The sequence below is a fragment of the Rana temporaria genome, chromosome 3, assembly GCF_905171775.1.
Source record: "Rana temporaria chromosome 3, aRanTem1.1, whole genome shotgun sequence".
Lineage (NCBI taxonomy): Eukaryota > Metazoa > Chordata > Amphibia > Anura > Ranidae > Rana > Rana temporaria.
Window position 1 is genome coordinate 218,062,854 of NC_053491.1, and position 23,833 is coordinate 218,086,686.

Genomic DNA, 23,833 nt, shown 5'->3' on the forward strand with positions numbered 1-23,833 from the left:
TTCAATAATCTGTGACAGCAAACACTAAAAGTAGCTCATTGGCCCGACCAAGAGAGAGCCGGCGCGCCGTAGCCAATCAGCGCGGGACACGCTCCTAGCCTTGTACGCCGTACATGGAAGACAACTATTGGGCAACGCTGACAGGAACGTAGGCCGCGAGGAGGACACCGATTGGTGGCTTGGTTTGCGTGGTTGGCTACTATTGGCGGGCGCTCGGTGTCCGCCCGGTGCCTGTCAGGGGCAGATATTAAAGCCTAGGAGGCGGCGCACGGTTGCAGTTTTGTGTGGCGAACGAAGAACGTGCATACCGGAGGTGTAAGGCGTGCGGTCACCATGAGGAAGTTGTGGGCTATTGGCCTTTGCTTCGTCCTGCTAGCTTTTGGTGAGTACCCGGGGAGGGGGACCCCCCTATTCTATACCATCATCCTTCCTTCATAGTCTTCTAGAAGCTTCCTGACCGGCATCCTTCTATAGGCGGGGGGTTCTCTGGAACGTGTGTCTCTCACGATGCTACGCATGCCTTCTTCTGGTATAAGATGGTGGTTTAGGGGGTCCTCAGCGCCTTCATAATTAGTGAGCCCCATAGTAGTGATGGCCGCCATGGCAAAGTTCAGTCACCCATAGCAACTGTCTTATTGGCTGGACTCCACCTGGTTGCTAAGGGTTTCTGCATTGTGTACAGCATGTAATTTTTATATAAAAGCGCAGCTTTCTCCTCATGTGGATGGGGGATTTATTGGGGTTTACATGTATATTCATACCTGGGGGGGGGGGGGGTGAACATGTGACTGGAAAAGTTTGATGCATTTCCATTGACTACAACAGATTGTTTTTCAAACCGGGCACTAAGGCCCTGTTCACATTAATGCATAGCAAGAATGAGCATGCCTTCTATGATTTGCATGTGATTTCTGTGTGTCCCATAGAGCCGCCTCATTCACTTCAATGGGCTGCCCTGGAAGATGCTCCTTGTCAGGCGACAAGCTTCACGCAGTTTCAAGTGTGCTAGTATTCAGGGCCAGTTCACACCAGATGCTGTTCTGTGTGTTTTTTTTTTTTCTGCAATAAAAATGCATGCACGTTGTTTTCCAATGTAGTTCACACCATGCAGTCAGTTTCTGGTGTGAACTAGAGCCATTGGCATACATGGAAAACACTGTGCATGCATTTTGTGCAGGAAAAAAGTACATGGAACTGCATCTGGTGTGAACTAGCACTTAAGGCTTCGTTCACACCTAGGCGTATATACGCCTGAAGCGTGACGCCGTAGCAGCCCCTAATACGCTGGAGGGAAGATTTTACTTTGCCCTCTATGGAGATGGTTCACATCTCCACGCCGCACGCCTGAAGCTCAAAACAAGTCCCGGACCCTTTTTTTCAGGCTGCTTCGGCGTTCGGCATAGGAGATGTGGACCTGGGGTTAGGCTGCATTCACAATCGCGGCGTTTTGTCACCACAAATCGCGCTACAAAACGCAGCAATTTGTTGCCGCGATTAGGTACGCCAAGGTGTGAATGCAGCCTAAAGGGGACTTTTTTTTGTGTGCTTTTGCAATGCTGAGTTGGTGCATTTTACTGCATCAAACGTGCATTGGTGTCAACAGGGTCTAATGTCAGTTTTCCTCCCTTGTCTCTGATGAGGCTTTAGCAGGTGTTGGGATTTGGCTACCTTTTTATGTCCCATAGATAAAAAGGCAGTGAAATACTACAATTTAGAGCAGTGGTTGTCACCATATGAGCAAAGAGGGCTCGAATGTGGCCCCTGACATTAGCTAAGAGCCGCACATGATGATCAGTATATGTCATGTTTGAGAGAACTGTCAGAAACTGCAGACCTAATAGAGGAAATGAGGGTTGGAGAGTGTGGCCAGGATACGTTGGCTGGCAATATGCTGCAGAAGACCGTGGGAAGCTGAGGACCTGTTACACGAGGCTCTTGGAGATCAATGCTATTACCCCAATCTGTGTTTCTACTACAGAATGCTGTGGTTCAAGGGCCACATATACCAAAGGGCCCTTGAGCCGCAAGTTGGGCACCGGGGATTTGGCGTTTTCACTATAACTGGAGTAGAGGGGAATCTTTTCAGTGTGGACAACTGTTTTCTCTCTTTGGTCCTGTACACATGGCCGAGAATCCAGTCAAGGAAAAAAAACGTTGGTTCTCCTGACAGGATTCCTGGCAAGCCATGCATACAGACGGCCATTCAAAAGAACCGCCATTCTTTTGACTGGCAAGAACGAGGTTATTTCATCGACTACGACGAGCCGGGGGTTGTCACATTCAATGTCGCCACCATCTTGCTACTCCCTACACCAGGGCTCGACAAATCCCGGGCGCCAGGTCGCCATGGCGACTAGAAATAGGGTCCTGGCGACTTGAATTGGAAGGGGGCAACTGGTGGTGAGCCGTTGGTATTACAAGTTATTACCACCAGATGTGAGCTGGCGCCATCTGGTGGTGGCCGTTGGTATTACAAGTTAAACATTACAAGTTAAACAGCAATTCTAATGTCATTTTACACTATTTTCATTGCCATATTCTTCCCTCTAATTAGAACCCCCAAACATTATATATATTTTTTATCCTAACACCCTAGAGAATAAAATGGCGATCGTTGCAATACTTTCTGTCACGCCGTATTTGCGCAGCGGTCTTACAAGCGCACTTTTTTTGTGAACAAATTACACTTTTTTTCATTAAAAAATAAGACACCAGTAAAGTTATCCCCATTTTTTTTTATATTATGAAAGATAATGTTACGCCGAGTAAATTCATACCCAACATGTCACGCTTCAAAATTGCGTCCGCTCGTGGAATGCCGACAAACTTTTACCCTTTAAAATCTTCATAGGCGACGTTTAAAAAAAATCTACAGGTTGCATGTTTTGAGTTACAGAGGAGGTCTAGGGCTAGAATTATTGCTCTCGCTCTACCAATCGCAGCGATACCTCACGTGTGGTTTGAACACCGTTTACATATGCGGGCGCTGCTCACGTATGTGTTCGCTTCTGCGCGCAAGCTCGTCGGGACGGGGCGCGTTTTCTGGCTCCTAACTTTTTTACCTGGCTCCTAGATTCCAAGCAAATTTGTCAACCCCTGCCCTACACTATGCCTTGTATGCTAAGGCGCATGTGCCAAAGGCTTATCGAGCATGCGCGTTTACCTCTGGACAGTTAAAGAGGAGTTCCACCCAAATTTGGAACTTCCTCTTAACCCACTCCTCTCCCCCTTACATGCCACATTTGGCATGTAATTTTTTTGGGGGGGGAGTGGGGGCTTCAGCACGAGTGGGACTTCCTGTCCCACTTCCTCCTTCCTGTAGGCGACTAAGCTTAGTCGCCTTCAGGAAGTGGCTGCTGTTGGCGATCGCCTAGGACACGTCACAGGTCCTAGGCGATCTCCTGGCCAATTACGCGGCGCCGCGCCGCTCGCGCATGCGCAGTGCCGCGCCGCTCGCGCTCGTGCATGCGCAGTGGGTGCCCGGCCGTGAAGCCGAAAGCTGTCACGGCCGGGTGCCCACACTGAAGATGAAGACGCCGGCCGGGGAGGGGGGGAGAGGAGCGGAGCCCCGGCCGGCGCGTCGCTGGAGCGCTGGAGCAGGTAAGTGCCTGTTTATTAAAAGCCAGCAGCTACACTTTTTGTTGCTGCTGACTTTTAATAAACACACAAATGGCTGGAACTCCCCTTTAAGCATACAGACGACCCGTTTTCTCGGCAGGAAACATTCTGACGGGAAAATAGAGAGCAGGTTCTTTATTTTCCCCTCGAGATTCCCGGGTGTTTTCCTGATGGGAAAACTGCTAGGGAGCATACACACGGCCGGGATTCCCGGCCAAATGCTCCTGCCGGGAAAACCAGTTGTGTGTGTGTGTGTGTGTGTGTGTGTGGCTTTTGAAGAGTTTTCTTCTCACTTATTGCTGTGCCTTTGAGATGGGACAACAAGAAAACTCAAAGGGTTTTAAACTTTCGCTACTAGTTCTAAAACTAGAAAAAGTTGTTTATTTTTGATCCTAGAGCAGGTTTGCTTATTTGGACCAATTACTTTTCCTGGCTGATTACCATTGTGCAGTGCTGGTGCCCCAGCCCCCATCCTTCAGAAGACAGAACATGCACCTTCACCTGATGCAAATGTGTATTCTTAGCCAAATCTAGCTTGTATTTTCCAGCTGCCGTCTAAAGTCAGTAGGGTCCTTTGTGTATCTGAATGTGTCCACTAGAACCTGCGGGTGGTGTGCCAGGGTTCTAGAAACTGTTCCACATGGTATTTTCTGAATGCTGCTCATTGCCGGCCATCATGGAATGAATAAATAAGCATGAGTCGATCTATGGTAAAACATAAGTAACTAATAAGTGTTAATGTGTAACCTTTCCAGCTTGAGTACTAGGAAGTTGTTGTGTGTTCTGTTCCTTAAACTGCCCCCCCCCCCTTTTTTTTGGGGTTTCTTTAACACTAAATGGGACTGTCAAATATTTGTACTGGGAGATAGTGATGGGAGCGAACTGCAGAAATAATGTAGCCTTGGGCAATGCATTGTTCACTGCCTGTAAATGGGCTCTTTAGCAAATCGGAATGATGCAAAGAATGTAGATCTGATTGATTCAGTTTGAAGGCAGCAGTCATTTACATTATTGTGCTGGCAGGTTCTGTGTGTAATATAGGTGGAAATACAATTCCACTATCCCCCATATCTGGTTCCCTATATGTCCACTTTTGGCACAAAAAGCGATTCCCTAACTGGCCCCTAACAATTCAACTCTTGCTTACAAGCTGTCCTGCACTGGAGTCTTTATGCAAAAGCATCTTGGTTGGCTCCAGAAGTAAATGATCAGGCATCAACATCAGCCTTCCAAGTCGATGTCACATGACAAAATACTTGGGCAATTAAAGGCATGCTTGCTGCAAGAACAAAATGCAGATTTTGTTGTGTTTTTTTTTTTTTTTTTTTAGCACTTGCAAGTATAAAGTGTTTCCCAAAGTGTTACTTAAACTATTAAAAATCTTTACAGTCTCTGTGAGAGCAGAAGATGATGTAGACATCGATGGAACGGTAGAAGATGACATTGGAAAAAGCCGGGAAGGCTCAAGAACGGATGATGAAGTTGTAAGCAGGTTAGTCTTTACTACATGCAATGTTTTTATGATTTTTATCTGACATTGTAAACAGGCACTGAATGCAGTCGGCTATAGATCTCATCGTGCCAGAGGAGTTGCAGGATTACAAATAACTTCTGTTTAGTGTTTTATACATTCTTAAATGCGTACAAGAAACATGCAATAGACATAAGTATGCCCATAGGAGAGTTTGGTAAAGAAAACAAGGATCATTCATTCACTCTTAATTACAATTTAGTTTTTAATTTTTTTTATTAAAGTGTATTTTTTTCGAGAGAGGAGCCAGACTGCAGGAGTTGGGAGTAGGCAGGCCTCCCCCAGAGGCAATCTGCCACCTTTCTCCATGCCCCGGGTGGCAATGGTGGGTGTGTGAGGGGGTCCTCCCACACAGCCCGCCCTACCTGCTCCGCTTTGAAGCCCAACGGGGCAGAGGGACTCCCTATAAGGGAGTGAGAGGATCTAGCCCGCTCAACCAGCCCCGTTAGTCCTTCGCCTCTCTTTTTAGAGACCGCGTGGTCAAAGTGCGTGCATGTTAACTCAATTTCGAGTGCGTGTAAGTGTGGTGTTTTTTTGTGGGGGGGTAGGCTTACCTCGCATAGCACACGAGCCGGGCTGAGACCACCAAACTCAATTCACATGTAGCCGAGACCGGGATCCGAACCCCTGGCTGCAGAGGTGAATGGCTTGTCAGCGCAGTGGCAATCGCATTGAGCCACCGCAGCTCCCTATCTCAATTACAATTAAGAATTTATCAAGGAATATCATTTACCACTTTGTTTTTTTCATAGGGAAGAGGAAGCAATTCAGCTAGATGGACTTAATGCCGCCCAAATTAAGGAATTCCGGGAGAAATCTGAAAAGTTTGCATTCCAAGCTGAAGTTAACCGAATGATGAAACTGATTATCAACTCCCTCTACAAAAACAAAGAGGTAACCTACTTTCTAAACTTGAGATCCTAATCTTCATAATGTCAGTGATGGTGAATCTGTTAAACACTGTTCTCTTTCCTGCAGATCTTCCTTCGAGAACTGATTTCCAATGCCTCTGATGCCCTTGACAAGATCCGGTTATTTTCTTTGACTGATGACGATGCACTTGCTGCTAATGAAGAACTTACCATTAAGATTAAGGTATGGTTCTATGATTAGAATCAACATGGTATGTTGATGTCCTATACAAACCTCCAAAAAACGACATCAGTAGCTCCCCGACGTGGAATTCACTCTTTTGGGCTAAACTTTGTAATAGGCAGTATATGGCAACTATCGTATTTATCTTCATATAATGTGCCCCAGTGTATAGCGCGCACCCCCAACCTAGAAGGAAAATTCCTGGGAAAAAAGAAATACTTGGTTTGGATGCCCCTCGTAGGCATAGGATGCATTTAGGTGAAAAAACAAAGCTTTACAAATCGTTAAGTGGAACTAAACCCATTTAACAATTTCATATATAAAAGTTACATTCAAGACATTCTGTAAATGAAAACTGTCAGCTGCTTGCACTCTCGACTGAACTGTCAAGCCATTAAATGGCTGGTGTCCTAAATGATCATATGTGCAGCACCGTGACAATTGCAGATCCAAAAAGCTAAGATTGCTGCTTCCTTGGCCCTAAAAGATGGGAAGGTTTAGAGGGATATCTTCTGTTTAGGGTTTTCTGGTTGGACTGTTCTTCACCTCTTTGTGTAAATAGAGTTAAAGGATAAGTTCACCTTTGGAACATGGTACTTGTTTCATCTATTTTTATGATGAAACATGTAACCTGTTCGAGCATCTGCATTCTCCTCCCTAAGACGGCAGGCAGTGGAAAAACTCTCCCTGCATCTGCTGTCACAATTTGAAAACTGAACGGCTGTGCAGGCTCTGCCCGTGTCATTCAGTTTTCTGTGAATGCCTAAAAGACTGTCAGCCATTGCAGCTGATGGCTTTTAGCTCTCAAACTACAAGGAAGCTGGTGAGTGTCCTTTAATTCATTGATCTTCCTGCTCCCAGGTAACTGTCTGCCAGCATGAGCAGATGGCTATGCTGAGTGTCTGCAGAGGCCTGGGTTTTCATCCATAATCTTATGGGTGCAATGCTCTGCCGCCTCTTTAGAGAAAAAATTGTGTGTGTGAATGAATGACTTGTATAGCGCTACACATGCAAACTGAATCGCCTCTCTTTGAATCAGCGATCCTTTTGATGCTAGGTGAAAGTGCTAACCACTACACCACTGTGCTGCCCAGTGTGTTTATTATATAGATTAGTATCGCTTACTTTTATTAAAGTACTCGCCAATACCCATAACTTTGCAACATTACTTGTGCAAATGGTTCGATACTTAAAACTATTATCTTTTGTCGTGCAATTTGAGCCCATACGAAATGATTGGGTTCAAATCACGTTGCAAATAGTCACATGCAATTTTGACCAGGAATGGGGTGTGATTCCTGTCTGAATTGCATGCAGTTTTCCGCACCGCTTTTGTGTTAACTCAGGTTGAAGTCGCTATGACCGTCTAGGACGGTTCACGCATGTCGCACCGCATTCCTTTTCCAATCGCATGCAATTTTTTTTTTTTTTTTTTTTTTTTTTTTTGTATAGGCTCAAATCGCACCACAAATATCAGTTTTAGGTATTTGAAAATTTGCATGTGTACTCTTGCAAATGCTTGGTTTCGGTGCAACCCTAGTTTGCTACATTCAAGGCATGCCTCTGGCTGGTGATTAACCCTGGTTCAAATGGGTGCAATTTGACATGTCAAATCGGTGGCAATGGCAGCATCTGAATTGGTGCGACGCCATACCAATTTTCAAAGTAATGTCTGTACTACTTTTGGGGATTTCAGGGTGCGATTTTATTAATTTTGTCATTGACATCTGTGCATGAACCCGCACAGACGTATCTGAAATTGCCCCCGAACACCGTGACTGACATACGGGAATGAAATTGTGCACGTTCAGCTGAACTCGCATGATTTCATTGCCACAGTCAGTGTGAACCTGGGCTAAATGTCACAATTGCCAGCATTGATATGTCTTCTCTTGGCCAGTCTTAATCCCTCAAATGGCTGTTGTCAGGGTTGGTCACATTTGCCTCACTATGAAGGCTGAGATGGCATCTTCCTGGGCAGATTAGTTCTACTTTAATCCTTCTGAACTGTTTTTTTCCTTGGTTTTTATTTTATCATATTTGCTTAAATTTATCTTCTAGTGTGATAAAGAGAAGAACATGATGCATATAACTGACACTGGCATTGGCATGACAAAGGAGGAGCTAGTGAAGAATTTGGGAACCATTGCTAAATCTGGAACAAGTGAATTTTTGAACAAGTTTACAGAAGTCCAGGATTCTGCCCAGTCTACCTCTGAGCTGATTGGACAGTTTGGTGTTGGCTTCTATTCTGCCTTCCTTGTTGCCGATCGTGTAATTGTGACCTCAAAACACAACAATGGCACACAGCACATCTGGGAATCTGATTCCAATGAATTCTCTGTGAGTGAAGATCCTCGAGGTGACACATTGGGAAGAGGAACAACCATAACGTAAGTGGACCTTGAATGCTGTTATACAGGCTGGATTTTATGAAGTGCATTTTAGGACAATGCATGCTTGCCCCTTTTTTTGTTCCCCCTTAAGGTCTGACCTCTAGGCATTGCAGTACAACATGTGTTAACGCAACGCACGTTACAAGCACTTGTGCATAAATCCTGATGGTTGCAAGCTTTGTCGGTCAACAGTTTTTTATCTTGTGTGGCTTTTGAAATTGTATTTAGCCATATACAAAAACTGGCTACTTTTTAAAGTCTTGTAAACCCTCTTGTGTGAATTTTACCTATAGGTAAGCCTAGAATAAGGCTTACCTATAGGTAGTGGAAATATTTTCTAAACGTGCACCGTTTAGGAGATATTTCACTTGTAGTGCTCCAATGTCGTCGGCGCATGTGCTGTCTCCGTACAGTTTCTTTATTCGTAAGTGCCATGACAGATCCATGCACGGAAGTGACGTCACAGGCCAGTCAGAGCCGGAGTCCATGGCCCCAGAAGGCACGGGCAAAGATGGATGCGGACTTGGTTTTGCAAGTGTCACATAATGGGCTAGAATGCGATGCATACTATCCCATTATGCTTTTAGTTTGCAGGTAGCAAGAGGAAGTTAAACCCATCGGTTTACTTCTTTAAGTTCTGCCGCCTTGGTCATTTTTCCTACCCAGCCTATGATGTATGGGCAGCTCTTAATTGATATGTTCAGTTCCCTTAAGTGTGTTACTGAAAAACAGTATTGAAGTAAGAGTGAGCATGACAGCCTGGCATCTAGCTTTCACGAGAGCTTGGCCATGTGAAATCATCTTGGTATGGTATAAAAAGTTGGCACATAATTTATTGCAATGAATTACTTTCTTTTACAGCTTGGTTTTGAAAGAAGAGGCAACTGATTATCTTGAATTGGAAACCGTTAAGAACCTGGTGCGGAAATATTCTCAGTTTATCAACTTCCCTATTTATGTTTGGAGTAGCAAGGTAAGGATGATTCTCAAATTTGTATGCTTGTCAGAATGCAAATGGGGTCAGTTTAATGTGACCGTTTATACCTCATATGCACATAATTTCACTCCTGCATGGAAGTGTCACTTTTATATACATGCATGGGAAAATACAGACCGTGGTTTTTTTTTTTTTTTTTTTCCCCCCTCTAAATACTGTACTAGTTGACTTAGGTATTGAATACCTATTAAGGAACCACATTCAGACCAGTAAAAAAGAGGCTGGGTTCATGCTGGTGTGCTGCGAGATCGCATGTGATTCGCATTACATTGCAGGGCAAATCAAATGCCATGTTTATGCTATACGATTTCAGCCAGTATACAGATATGGGAGTAGAGATTCTGGACTGCCGCACACCATTTAATAAAGATGCCTTCTATTGTGTGCGGCCGTCCAGGATCTTTCTTCTCCCAAGCTTGTGCAGAGCCATCACCTGTGAGTTCCATCAGGGCAGGTGTTCTTGTTTTAGATTTGAAAAGCTGGAGCGGCAATTTGTCTTGTAGTATAGATAGTATGGCTGAATTTGCATCACATTCGGACCAAACTCACACAGGACCTTTTTTTTGCATCTGCCCTGAATGGGAACACCCATGCGATCCAATTCATGCCCAACCTGTCAGTTTGCAGTGCGATGTGCAAACTGAAATGGGGGTGTCATTAACATTGATGCTCCCAGCAGTTCACATATAGCCGTGTGAACTGCCTTGCAAGTAAGGTGTGATGCAGGAGCCCACAGTGTATTCGCAGTGTTCCCGCATCGCACCTATGTGAACCGGGACTGAATCTCTAAAGTGTGGTGTTTTGGCACTCGAGTGTAAGATTCTCTAAAGTGAACAATCCCAGTCTACCTTATTTCCTCTGCTTGATTTTGGCTAAAACCTGATACCGCTGGGTATGGTGGCCATAGGACATCTCAACTGCCTCACTGCAATGCAGCCCTTTGGGCTTGATTGGCAATTGGGATGGGGGGGGGGGTAGATACTTTTTTATTTCCTGACAGGTTTTACTTTGTTTAGCATGTAATGTGTGTAAACTCACCTGTTTACTCATGTGTTGCTTTTTAGACTGAGACTGTAGAAGAGCCGATCGATGAAGAGGAAGCTAAAGAGGAGGAAAAAGATGAGGATGCTGATGAGGAAGCAGCTGTGGAGGAGGAGCAAGAAGAGAAGAAACCAAAGACCAAGAAGGTGAGCTTGAGCAATGTAAATGCATGGATAGGGGATATCTCTTCCAAAACTTGCTACCACAAATTGCGTGTGGTGCCATTAAAACAAAAGTGGTCAATATGCTTGGACTGTGTTCATGTGTGGGGTGGTGTTAAAAAATAAAAAAATGTATTCAATTGTTTTCCATAACACAGGTTGAGAAGACTATCTGGGACTGGGAGCTTATGAATGACATCAAGCCCATCTGGCAGAGACCCGCTAAGGAGGTAGAAGAGGATGAATACATAGCGTTTTATAAGTCTTTCTCAAAGGTAATTTTGTCTTATATTTTTCAGATGTTCTGCTTATGTATTTCATACTGACATTTATTGGGTTATTAATATTTGCTAAGCTAACATTTTTGACTTTTTGTAAAGAAAATTTTTAGGGTAACACGCTAAAATGTTTTAAGGTTGAACTTCAGTGTTTGTTTCTCTTCTCTTTCCACCTATTAAATCTTCTGCCCTTGCGTTAACTTCGGATGGAGAGAGATTATTACAAATATGTGAGCTGACTGCAGTTCCCCTTAAAGGGGTTTCAGTCTTTCATTTATATTGGCCAACATACATCAGTGACATTTGGTCCGTTGGTGTACTAATCGCATAATTTGTCTATTACCATCTTATTGCTCATTGTGGCCTGGAGGTAGCCAAAGCCCAAGTACACACATGTATTCATTAATGTGAAATGTGTCTTTCAGGAAAGTGATGATCCACTGGCTCACATCCACTTCACCGCTGAAGGAGAGGTTACCTTCAAATCCATCTTGTTTGTGCCTTCAACAGCTCCTCGTGGTCTGTTTGATGAATATGGCTCCAAGAAGAGTGACTATATCAAAGTATGCAGTGTTACTATTGAAATGTAAAATCATGACTGCATGTCTATCGGCCACTAATTGTGTTGTCTGTCTGAACAGCTCTTTGTCCGCAGAGTTTTCATAACGGACGACTTCCATGACATGATGCCCAAATACTTGAACTTTGTAAAGGGAGTGGTAAGTTTTTTTTGGGGTTTTCTTTATCTGGAAGTTGGCTTAGGTGTGTGTGTGTTTAAGTTCTGTAAACCTTTTATTTCTGGAACTTTCTAGGTTGATTCAGATGACTTGCCTCTTAATGTGTCTAGAGAAACTCTACAGCAACATAAACTGTTAAAGGTATGTTTACTGATTCATTGGCTCATACTTGTAAACCATGTTTATCAGTTGGTGTAAATCTTAAGGGATTGTGTACTGAGGCTTGGAACTTTCTTGCTATACACTTAAATGGAAATGCAATATGGCTTGATGGGAGGTCACCTGCATGTTATGAGTATCTGTAAAGGAACGCTCAGCGATCTCTGATGTATTGCAAACTGATTTCAAATGTAAGGTGAAGGCACACTGCAGTTGTAAATTTATACAAGCCCTAAACCAAATCCTTCCTTGGCAGATGCGAAGCGAAAACTAGATGACAATTTGCCATTCCATTTTTAAAAAGGGATGATATACATATTTCTCTAACTCCAACCTTTTTAAGCCCTGTCATTTGGCAAAATATTTGGTCAGATTCTTTGGGTATGCGTGTCTGACCGCTTTCTTATTATGGCTGACTTGAAACATATGTTTAATTGGCGTTAAGCAGAGCCATTTCACGCGTGTCCTGTAGGGGGTGTAAGATGTATTGGAGGGGAATACATGGGCTGGAAGTAATGTAAAGCTTTTATTTTTGTTACATGTTGGCACCTTTTTTTTTTCTTTTAGGTTATAAGAAAGAAGCTGGTACGTAAAACTTTAGACATGATTAAGAAAATTGCAGAAGACAAATATAATGACAAATTCTGGAAGGAGTTTGGCACAAATGTCAAACTTGGTGTGATTGAAGACCACTCTAACCGTACCCGTTTGGCCAAGCTTCTCCGATTCCAGTCTTCCAACCACAAGACAGAGCTCGCCAGTTTGGAGCAGTATGTCGAAAGAATGAAGGAGAAGCAGGATAAAATCTATTTCATGGCTGGGGCAAGCAGGAAAGAGGTGAGCTTTACAGCTGCTTTACAATTTTCTTGGTGTTCAGGAGAAACAGTGCACAAGCTCATACTTTGATTCTGCTCCCTCAGGTGGATTCTTCCCCATTTGTTGAACGTTTGTTGAAGAAAGGTTATGAAGTCATCTTCTTAATTGAACCTGTAGATGAGTACTGCATACAGGCCCTGCCAGAGTTTGATGGCAAGAGATTCCAGAATGTTGCCAAGGAAGGGTTAAAGTTTGATGAAAGTGAGAAGTCAAAGGAAGCACATGAGGCTCTGGAGAAGGAATTTGATCCACTGCTTTCCTGGCTGAAAGATAAATCCCTGAAAGACCAGGTATATTTATAGTCCACCTTCACAATACCTTAAGCCCCTGCTCACACCAATGCAATTTGACAGGTCAAGTCGCACCTATTTGCAGTGGAACTGTTCAAATCTGTGCAATGCCAACTTTGCTGTGCCTCACCGATATGAAAAAGTAATTCCTACACTACTTCTGTTGCTTTTCAGGTGCGACTTGCATAGACAATGTGCATGAAGTCGCACAGATGTCAGCCAAGTCGTGCTGACATGCAGCTTTGAAATTGTGTGATTTCAAGTTGCACACTTTCAAAGCTGCTGTGTGTGTGTGTGTGTTTGTCCCCCCCCCCCCCCCCCGCACACACATGACTTTACCACTTCTATCTTTCTATAGATTGAAAAAGCTGTCCTATCCCAACGTTTGACACAGTCCCCATGTGCACTTGTGGCTAGCCAGTATGGGTGGTCTGGCAATATGGAAAGAATTATGAAGGCACAAGCATATCAAACTGGAAAAGACATTTCCACAAGGTAAGATGTATTAGCTGACCTACCCAATAAAAAAAAAATGCTTTTTCACTGGATGCCAATGTTTGCTTGTGTGGGTTCCTCCCCATTTGGAGCTTTTAGTTTTAAAATGTGCATGTGGATTTTCATAAACTTATATTTTATTGTATTCCTTTTTTTTTTTTTCCCCCCAGTTACTACTCCAGTCAGAAAAAAACCCTTGAGGTTAACCCAAGACATCCTTTGATAAAGGAAATGTTGCGGAGAGTACAGGTGAGCTATTCGATAAAAAAATCTTCCTGCTCCATCTAGAGTTTGCAAAATAAACAAACCCACTATAAAATGGAAATTTATCTCAGACGCCCCTGGGTGCTTCTACATCTGCTAACCCCCAATTTCCACATCTTAGTATGGTTTTGTGTGCAGATATTAAACAGAGTTCTTAGTAGAATGTCTGACTACACTCCTGGTTGGTGAGGCCACCCATCATAGCATGTATGTATTTGTCATATTTTGTGGTAGGTCAGTCTGACCATGTTGATTATCAATGTATCGGTAGTAAAACTCAGCGGAAGTATGGCTAGGCTGTTGGCATGGAGACACCTGGAGGTCAACATGGGGTGTTTTTTTTTATTTACACTGTTCAGTTTCGACATGGCCTTCATTATGTTAAAGCTATTGAACACCAAAAAGTTTTTGAAGTAAACATTTTGGTACAAAATTCAGAAACCACAGTGATCACATACTACTCCTGTGACAGAGGAAGGTTGTTGGGTTACTGTAAGAGTTGTGTAAATCGCATTTTCTCTTTTTGAACAGGAAAATGAAGACGACCAGACTGTATCAGACCTTGCAGTTGTACTTCTTGAAACTGCCACGTTGCGGTCAGGATATCAGTTACCAGATACAAAGAGCTACAGTGAAAGAATAGAAAGAATGCTGCGACTAAGCTTAAGTATCGACCTTGATGCCAAGGTAAAGGATGAATCTGCATTTTACTCTTCCACCTGTGTACTGCTAGGTTTACAGCTATATATTGTATGCTATCTTTAAAAAATGGGGGGGGGGGGGCGATTTTATTGGCAAATTGGATATCCCTATAATTGGGTAGTGTTTTAACTTTCAGTATGACACAGCAGTGTTATAAAATAAACTGCATTCACGTTTGGTGCATTGGTTATCCTCAATATTTGCAGGTTGAAGATGAACCAGAGGAGGAAGAGGAGCCAGCAGCAGATGAAGCAGAGCAGGAAGAGTCAGATGATGACGTTGAAGAGGTTGATGCAGAAGAAAAAGATGAAACATCAAAAACAGAAGAGACAGATAAACAGGTTGGTGTCTTTGGATTGTAACAAATGTCAACTTTTTCACTGGTGATCCCACCTATCCTTTAAATGTCTTCAGTTATCAGCTTGTCCATGCCACGTAATGGTTCTACATAGGTTTGCACCACTCTGGCATGGTGTGCAAACCATTTTGCACAACCTCACTAGAGCGAAAACGCTCAAACTTGCTGCACAGCAATTGCCAAACTTTTTTTAATTATAAAATTGCTAAGCTTGAGCATACAAGATACTCTAGCTGGGTCTAGCGCATGAAAAATACTTCCAACCAAACCTGCTTTAAAGCCCAACAACCAGGAAGCTTAAAAATTATCCCTCGCAGTGGGGCTGTGCCTGCACTGAATGGGTTACAGGAATTTGAATAACTTTTTTTTTATTTTTTTTTTTTTATTCTTTGCGTTTTATAAACAAAATGGAATTCTATTTAGGTCAATATGTATTCTGCTACATATTTGAAGAGAAAATCCCAATAAGCTTTATTGTAGACGCTAGGATTTTTGCACAAAACCAAACATTCCCCCCCCCCCCCCCTTCTAGTTATGGCAGTGATCAGAAATTTGTAGCAGGACTGCGATTATTGCAGTGGACATTCTAACACTGACACTTTGGAGGACCAGTGACCCCCAATACAATGATCAGTGCAAAAAAATGCACTCACTGTACTAATGCCACTAGCTGGGAAGAGGTTAACTGTGCCAAACCAGTGTTTCATTTTACTAGGGGAAGGAGGCATGGATCCATGCTTTGCAGGAACATGGGATCCATGCTTTTCCTTACTGACAGAACGGCAATCTGCCTTCTTTACATTGGCAGATTGCCCTTCTACCTGTGTACTGAACAATTGGCGGGTGCTGGTGGACATAGTCCACGATACCTGCCACTCGGCTCCTACTGTGTATAATCTGGAAGAGCTGGATTGTGTTTCTCCATCTCTATCATCTCCATCTTGCACTATAGCCCTGGCCAAAATTGCTGAGAGGGCGTCCATGTACGTCCTCCTGTGCTTGCGCTCTGATCAGCCAGTTCATGAGGTTCAACAGATCAGTGAAGGAGAAAAATTGCCTGTTTGCAAAACTTTTATTTTTTTTCTAATAAAAAAATTAAATTTAATATTAAATATCACCAAAAATCTTTGAAACTTGTTCATATGGGTACAGTGTAGCATGTCCGCAATTCTCATTTAGGCTGCATTCACACCTCGACGTACAAAATCGCGGCGTTTTGTCCCACGAATTGTGGCGACAAATAGCTGCGTTTTGTACCGCGATTTGCGGCGACAAAACGCAGCGATTGTGAATGCAGCCTTCACCCCCTCTATGGAGATGGTTCACATCTCCTATGCCGAAAGCCGCCTGAAAAAAAGGTCCGGGACTTTTTTGCAGGCTTTCGGCGTGGAAATGTGAACCATCTCCATAGAGGTGCATGTTAAATCATCCCTCTGGCGTCTCGGGGCTGCAGCGGCGTCGCACTACAGGCGTATATACGCCTAGGTGTGAACGGGGGCTTAAAATGACAGTGCTGAAAGCTGGCCTGGGCAGCAAGGGGGTTTAAGTGCCCATTAGGAGTAAGTGGTTAAAGAATTAATATTTCCACAATATAAAAAAATCCACCATTCTTTAATGTGCGCCTTCATCCACTGATCCCATTTTTTTTTTTTTGTTTGTTTTTTTCAATGGAGAAAATGTTCTAGTAATCTGAAGATTACATCTTTATTCTGAATGGGCTGGCTAGACTTTCTATCTTTTTGGCTTACATTTTAACCACTTAAGGACACCCTTCACGCCGAAATATACGTCGGCAGAATGGCACGGCTGGGCACAGGCACGTACCTGTAGTCCTCTTTAAGAGCCCTGCAACGCCAGATGCTCCAGACCCGATCGCCTGTGTCCCGCGATCGGTCTCAGGAGCTGAAGTACGGGGAGGTGTGTGTGTGTGTGTGTGTGTGTGTGTGTGTGTGTGTGTGTGTGTGTGTGTGTATACACACCTTCCCCGTTCTTCCTTGTGGCAATGTCAGTGATTGTCTGTTCCCTGATATAGTAGTTCCCATTAGTAGTAAAAAAAAAAATATTAATAAAATAATTTCGCACGAAGTTCGCGCAAAATTGATAGCGTTTACAAATCGATAAATGCTTATTGCAATTTTTTTGTGTGTATGTATCTCCAATAGGTAGAATACGTACCGGCCTAAACTGAGAATTTTTTTTTTTTTGGGATATTTATTAGTGACAATTTTGAAAAAATTCAATATTTACTTTTTTGCTATATTTTTGTTTTATAGCGCAAAAAAATCGCAGAGGTGATCAAATACCACCAAAAGAAAGCTCTATTTGTGGGAAAAGACGCCAATTTTTTGGTTTGGGAGCCATGTTGCATGACCGCAATTGTCAAAGCGACGCAGAGCCGAATCCCAAAAAATTGGCCAGGTCCTTTACCTGCATATTGGCCCGGGTCTTAAGTGGTTAAGAGACTTTAGGTATTTAAATCCCTATGGTCTAATTGCTTGGCTGACATATTACTAGAATTATGTACTAGACTGGAGTTTTCACATGAAATTGACTGATTTTTAAGGGTCAGAATAATGGCCAGGTAACTTATTTTCAGAATGAGCTTGATACCGGTTCTTCTTTTCTAAAGGGAGGTTAACTTTTCATATGATCATTTGGATTAAGGTGTCCAGAAAACTAGTTTTCTGTGTTTTTTTTTTTTTTTTTTTTTTTTTTTTTGGATTCTTGAATGTAATTTTATTTTTTTCTTTATTTCAGGGATCCACACATGTAAAAGATGAATTCTAAATGCCATCTCACAACCAACTAGTGGGGGGTGGGCTTTTTCAGTGTTGGAGGGTTTTTTAGTTTTGTTTTTTGTTTATTTTTTTAAGAAAAACATTCCTCATGAATGTAAAAATTTGTACTATTTATGGTTGTAAAATCCTTTTCCTGTGAACCCAAGCGTTCTGAAAAGTCACACCGGATTCACTGTTATGTAACACGGCAATGCCATCCAAGAGATTGTCAAACATTGCAAGCTGAAACCTCAATCAGATGTTGAAGGGATTTAAAATTAACCTGCACAAACCAGAAAAGGACTGGGTATCTGTTCATCTTAGTGGACCGTCTCGCACCAAGCTGACTGATTAATGGCCTAGCACTACAGAGCAGAACTGGACTCGAATGTGAAACGTCAAGTATAATGGTTATGTTTGTCTCCTTGGAAAAAATCCCTGACTAAAAGCGGCTGGTTCATCTTGTAACACTTCTAGTTAATGTCGCAATTTTACAGTCAATGTCCACAGCAACCTCCTTTCAACAATAAAGTTGTGGTGACTTTGTTATTGAACAAGCTGTGTTTTGCTTTCTGAAATCAGTCTCTAAAGCTGGCCATACATGGATGAAAACTTGATTTGTGTGTAGCCCCCTCTGTTCAACAGAAGCCGGTTGTTAGACTGGTGTTTTACAAACGGTCCAGCTGGAACATGGGGGGGGGGGGGGGGGGGATGAAAGTTCCAATAGATCTCTCAAGGATGTGGGGTTCCTTTACCTACTGCCTGCCGTATAGTAAAATGATGGTGGGCTCTCAATCTGGGGCAGCGTCATTAGACATTGCCCCAGTGGCACCGCTCTTGTGTGCCCACAGGGGCATGCAGTATGGCATTTGAGCCATGTCTGATACTGAAGCTCTTTACCCATGTGATCAGCTGTTTACAATCGCATGTAAACACCGAAGTGATTATCTGCTCTCCTTGCCTCACACTGGCTGTGTGAGTCGAGCCGATCAGTGGAATCTCCTCGCAGGGGAAAACTAAGGTAATCGGGGCACTGATCATCAGTGCAGCATATTCTTGCCGCCTCATCGGCGAAGGGGAAATTGGTTATTTACTAAATTTACTGGCAAACTAAAAATTAAGAGTTCTTGCCAAAAGAAAAACAGCAGCAAGCTCTTTGTGGGAAGAAAATTTCATTTGGGTTCGGTGTTGCATGACCAACTCATTTCAAAGGGTGCCAGTGCTGAAAATTAGCCTGGGAAGGAAATGTGTGGAAGTGTCTGTTTTTGAAGCGGTTAAACATGTAATGGCCTTTTTCCTGGTGCTTTCTAGGCAGCATACGCATGGTTGGCCGCTCCACCCCTGGCCAAGCATGCGTATGCTGCCATGGATGGGCACCAGGAAAGTAAAATTACAGAAAGGCAAGTAGTCAATTTTTCCATATGACACACCTAGTGTTGTGAATGGAATAAAGTGGCACTAAAACAGACTTGTGTATAAAATCCTGCCTTTAAGCTTTTAAACATCGTATCTGAACTGCATTGGTCCAAGTACTTGCATGTTGTTTCGGTGCAAGGATGTCTTCTCTAGATTATCGCAAAAGTTTCGTAGTTTAGAGTAGAAATATGTTGGAAGAAATTGCACTGCCTTACACAATGTACACTAACACTTGTGTTTATCTGATCACTGTTTTGATCAAGCTAAGATATCCAAATTTTATGAATTTATTGACCTTTTTTGTATTTGTCACGCCCAAGCAGATCTAGCAATATGTGGCCAGTTCAACTGCTGCTGATTGCCTGGATTCATTGCGGCTGGGTTCACACCATTGCAACTTGAATGCAAGTTTCCCACATACAATTCGCAATAGCAGGAGCCTTTGACCGGCTCTCTATGGATGGGTAATTACTGAATTGCAGGAAGAATTTATTATCCTACAAGTGCTCACCAGCACCTTTGCCGTTGATTGAGAGAACTACAAACTCGGCTGTGGTGGCCTACAGTGCTTGTAGTTCATTCACAGAACTAATGCAATTTAAAAATGGCACAGCGGAATCATTGTGACAGTAGGTGTGGGTAGAAAATTTCCCCAACTGCTGTCATGGGTGAAACGTGGAGTCATAATTGGTGGTAATCCACCATAGAGGGGGAAACGGAGGATATTGCATTGGTCGCCATTAATGACCTACAAGCACAGTAGACTCCTTGCTGTAAGGGAGTCCAACATATCTGGTGGGTGCATATCTTTTACAGCCTCCATGAGGTGGATGGGGCACAACAGCACTTTTCACACGGGAAAGACTGTTTTTTTGCACAGCTATCACTATATGCACTTTAATATTGTCACTCTGATCATTTACTAGCATTGGACTTCACACAGATACTAACGTATGCACCTAAATGTCAATTCACTATTTAGCCAATAGAAGTCACCATATGAAAAAAAAAATAAGGAGTCAGACACGGAGCATCACATTGGGATCAAGCATAGTCCTCTAGGTGGAGCAGGTGTTTGTTTTTCCAATTTGTTCCTCCAGTGGGGATAGTATTGACAGCAGTGGCCCAAATACATTGCCACCCATCACCAAGGCACAAGTGTTTTGTATTAGTTTTTTCATAAGAAAAAAAAAATACTGGCCAGATTATGGGTAAAAACTAAAGGAAAGCCTAAAAGAATACAAATGCAGCCATTGGAGCTAAGTATTGGTACGCTGCAGTAGAATGTTTTTTGCCTTTGGGTTTAAGGCCCTTTTCACACAATCAGACTGTTCAGGTCCGCCTGTCAGTTTTGACATGAAAAAACAAGAACACTGGCGCTAAACAATGGTAGTATAAACAAGAGTAAATACTTCAGGAGGTTACCAATATCTCCTTGGAGGCTGTATATGGGAGAGTCCAGAGCTGCAAGAAGAAATCCTACCCGGAAGAACAAAAACACACGAAAGCACTAAAATCAGCGCTCATGGCTCTCAAACATAAACTTGGTACCAAAAAAGTGTAAAAAGTCCATTTATTGATGGGTTTAAACATAAAAAAAAATATATAATAGTCCATGTGGTGAATACAAATAGGGTAAATATGATAGACTACAGTATACAGTCAGCAATAAAGATTTTGGGACTCACTGAGCAGCTCCTCTGGTGGAGGAAAAACACAATACCTCAGGTCAGGTACTGTGTGTTTTTCCTCCACCAGAGGAGCTGTTCTCTGAGTCCCAAAATATTAACCCTTTGCTCGATGGTAATTGGATGATATTATTGCTGACTGTATACTGTAGTCTATCATATTTACCCCATTTGTATTTACCACATGGACTATTATTATATATTTTTTATGTTTTTGGATTGGACCCATCAATAAATTGACTTATTTTTACACTTTTTTGGTACGAAGTTTTATGTTAGAGAGCCATGAGCACTAATTTTAGTCCTGTCAGTTTTGACGGCAAACCTGAACGGCAGCGCCATGCAGTCCTATGGAGACATGTCCGCTGACATCCAATCTGCCAAAATAAGACATAAATCTGATGAAAATGGACAGATCTCTCATTAGTGGAAAGTGGTGCTGCACAAGCCCCTCCCTGCTCAGTGGGCATCTGCCGGCTCAGCGGGGATCTGCGGACAGATCTCCCGTAGCAACGGAGTCTGCCTTGTGTGAAAGGACCCTAATAGTTTTAGGTTGGAACTTTGTCTCTCTGCAAAGCCACTTCCTCTTTGGTTTGAAAGAGTATTGGGGTAAGGGTTACAACTATAACCCCCCCCCCCCCCAGCAATGTGCATGGAGGACCCAAGAAGAGGATTGGATATGCAGAGAAGGCAAATATGTTTGGCCAAATTTTGGTCTGCTCCCTCTCATGCTTTCCTGTTCGTTTTTCATTATTTTTTTTCCATCTGTTGCCGTTGTTATGCTTTTATGAAGTTTGCCTTTCTCCGAGTTATGTTTTACCCTGGTCCCACAACCCTGACCCTTTCTGCCTATATCCTTCCCTAGAAGATATAACAGCTGCACCGCAGTCAAGGCTTTGGCCTGGGCCCCATCAGCGCCTTGGTTTCGCCTGTGGGAGCTTCTGGTGATGCGGGATCAGCACCTAACAGAGCTCCATTCCCTTCTAGTCTATTCTGAGGCATAGCCAGGGGAGGGCTGGCAGGGTTGAAATCTCCCCCCAGGCTGGGGACACTGCACAGCCACCGGCCGCGGCTACCAAATGCTGTTTTTGCAGCCCAGGAATATGCCTGCTGGAGCTCTGTTAACACAAGTCACGGCCGCTGCTCACCTCCTACTGTGCAGCCGTGCCTGCATCAGCTCCAAGGTAGATGGCCGCAGAGCTGAGCCATGTCTCGTCTCACACATAGCGCACACAAACGATGACATCCCTTTCTCTCTCTGCACAGACACAAGGAGAGATAGAGCTCATCTCCTCCTCCTTAGTCTGCCCTGCCCACACTCCCTGGGCATGTGTGGCTACTGGACAGGAAATTTGAACCCCAAAAAAAAAAAAAAGCATCAGACAGCTTGCCTTCGCCTCCATCCTGGTAAGCTCACCCTCTCCTGCCTCCCAGTGTATAAAAAGGGGTGCTCTATGGACTTTGCTAAAGGGGGGGGGGGGAGGCTTTGGTGAGCAGAGACCCTCTTTACACAATAGTCCACAGCATGCACCCTTAAATCAAGTTTCCCAGAACACCCCTTACATCAGATCTGATGTATATGGGTCTGTGCAGACTCTGATGTAAGGGAGGGGGGCCCCTCTGTGCAGACTCTGATGTAAGGGGGGCCCTCTGTGCAGACTCTGATGTAAGGGGGGGGCCTCTGATGTAAGGGGGGAGGGCCTCTGTGCAGACTCTGATGTAAGGGGGGGGGGGGGCCTCTGTGCAGACTCTGATGTAAGGGGGGGGCGCCTCTGTGCAGACTCTGATGTAAGGGGGGGCCTCTGTGCAGACTCTGATGTAAGGGGAGGCTCTGGGCGGACTATTGTGATCATGAAAAATCTTAGACTGTTTTCCTCGATCCATCACTTTTCCACGCTCTATGGGCTACTTGACTGGACTTGCCCCCCCCCCCCCCCAGGCCTAAGGCTGCCAGCCCCCCCCCCCCCCCCGGGCATAGCCCACACGAAGGCTCGTAAAACCCATTAGCCCATTAGCCAGGAAACGTAATTTGGTTGCAAAACCATACAAGCCGGTTTGGTCACATCTTCAACCCCCAACAGATCACATCAACCTGTCATTATTATACAGGATTTATATAGCGCCGACAGTTTGCGCAGCACTTTACAACATCAGGGAAGACAGTACAGTCTGATTACAGGAGGGATCAGAGGGCCCTGCTCGTTAGAGCTTACAGTATAGAAATTATTTTACCTCCTTAAAACAGTTCCTGGCCCTCCTCGGACATGCTTAGGGCACACATTTCTATGATCCCCAAAACATCAGACGACACTCCTGAACCTCAAGTGTTCCACGCTATCTCCCTCTTACATGAGAACCTGAAGATCTTGGGGAGGATCTTAAGCTTAAAACTTTGTGCCGTCTAATCCATAGACCAAGTTGGTTTTGTTCCCGGATGATAGGCCGCTAACCATGTTCACAAAGCCGTCCACCTAATACATCTTTTACATCAGCTGAAAATTCCAGGATTCATGCTCTCCTTAGATCTTTACAAAGCCTTCAGCACCCTGTTATGTGAGTATTTCAGATTTGTACTATCCCGCTCGGGTTTTGGAGAGTCCATTTTCGCCTGGATTCAGGCCTTGCACTCATCCCCTTTTGCTTCAGTGACGTATGCAGGGTTATTCTTATCCCCTTTTTTGATCTTTAGTAGTACAAGACAGGGCTGTCCTCTGTCCCCAGCTCTCTTCATCCTGGCACTAGAACCTCTGGCGATGACCCTGTGGGCTGATCAGAACATACGGGGGCCACAAACATAAGTTTAACTTTTTTGCAGATGATGCACTTTTGACCTTGACCAACCCCCTTACCACCCAATCTGCAACGTCAAGTTTCTCATCAATCTTGGGCCTACATATTAACTTGGATAGAACGGTTGCCCTTAATGTCACCTTACCCCCACACCTGGTTGCTCG

General features: G+C 43.7%; 1 protein-coding gene across 1 annotated transcript; it reads left to right on the forward strand.

The window, feature by feature from the left end:
- Nucleotides 1-233: 233 nt before the first annotated feature.
- HSP90B1 (heat shock protein 90 beta family member 1) lies at nt 234-18,329 on the forward strand. The gene is made up of 18 exons (XM_040344245.1): nt 234-382; nt 5,008-5,110; nt 5,902-6,043; nt 6,128-6,244; nt 8,306-8,637; nt 9,502-9,613; nt 10,702-10,824; nt 10,998-11,114; nt 11,543-11,680; nt 11,759-11,836; nt 11,930-11,995; nt 12,581-12,850; nt 12,934-13,179; nt 13,538-13,674; nt 13,845-13,923; nt 14,470-14,625; nt 14,847-14,981; nt 17,756-18,329. Exons 1-18 carry the CDS (start codon nt 334-336, stop codon nt 17,783-17,785), a joined length of 2,430 nt encoding a protein of 809 aa, XP_040200179.1. The 5' UTR covers nt 234-333; the 3' UTR covers nt 17,786-18,329.
- The last annotated feature ends 5,504 nt before the right edge of the window (nt 18,330-23,833 follow it).

Bases quoted from the DNA above. Each gene is read 5' to 3' on its own strand.
- HSP90B1 (XM_040344245.1), top strand. From the start codon at position 334: ATGAGGAAGTTGTGGGCTATTGGCCTTTGCTTCGTCCTGCTAGCTTTT. The intron at 11,115-11,542 runs GTAATTTTGTCT...TGTGTCTTTCAG, and splicing joins TTTATAAGTCTTTCTCAAAG to GAAAGTGATGATCCACTGGC. The intron at 11,837-11,929 runs GTAAGTTTTTTT...GGAACTTTCTAG, and splicing joins TGAACTTTGTAAAGGGAGTG to GTTGATTCAGATGACTTGCC.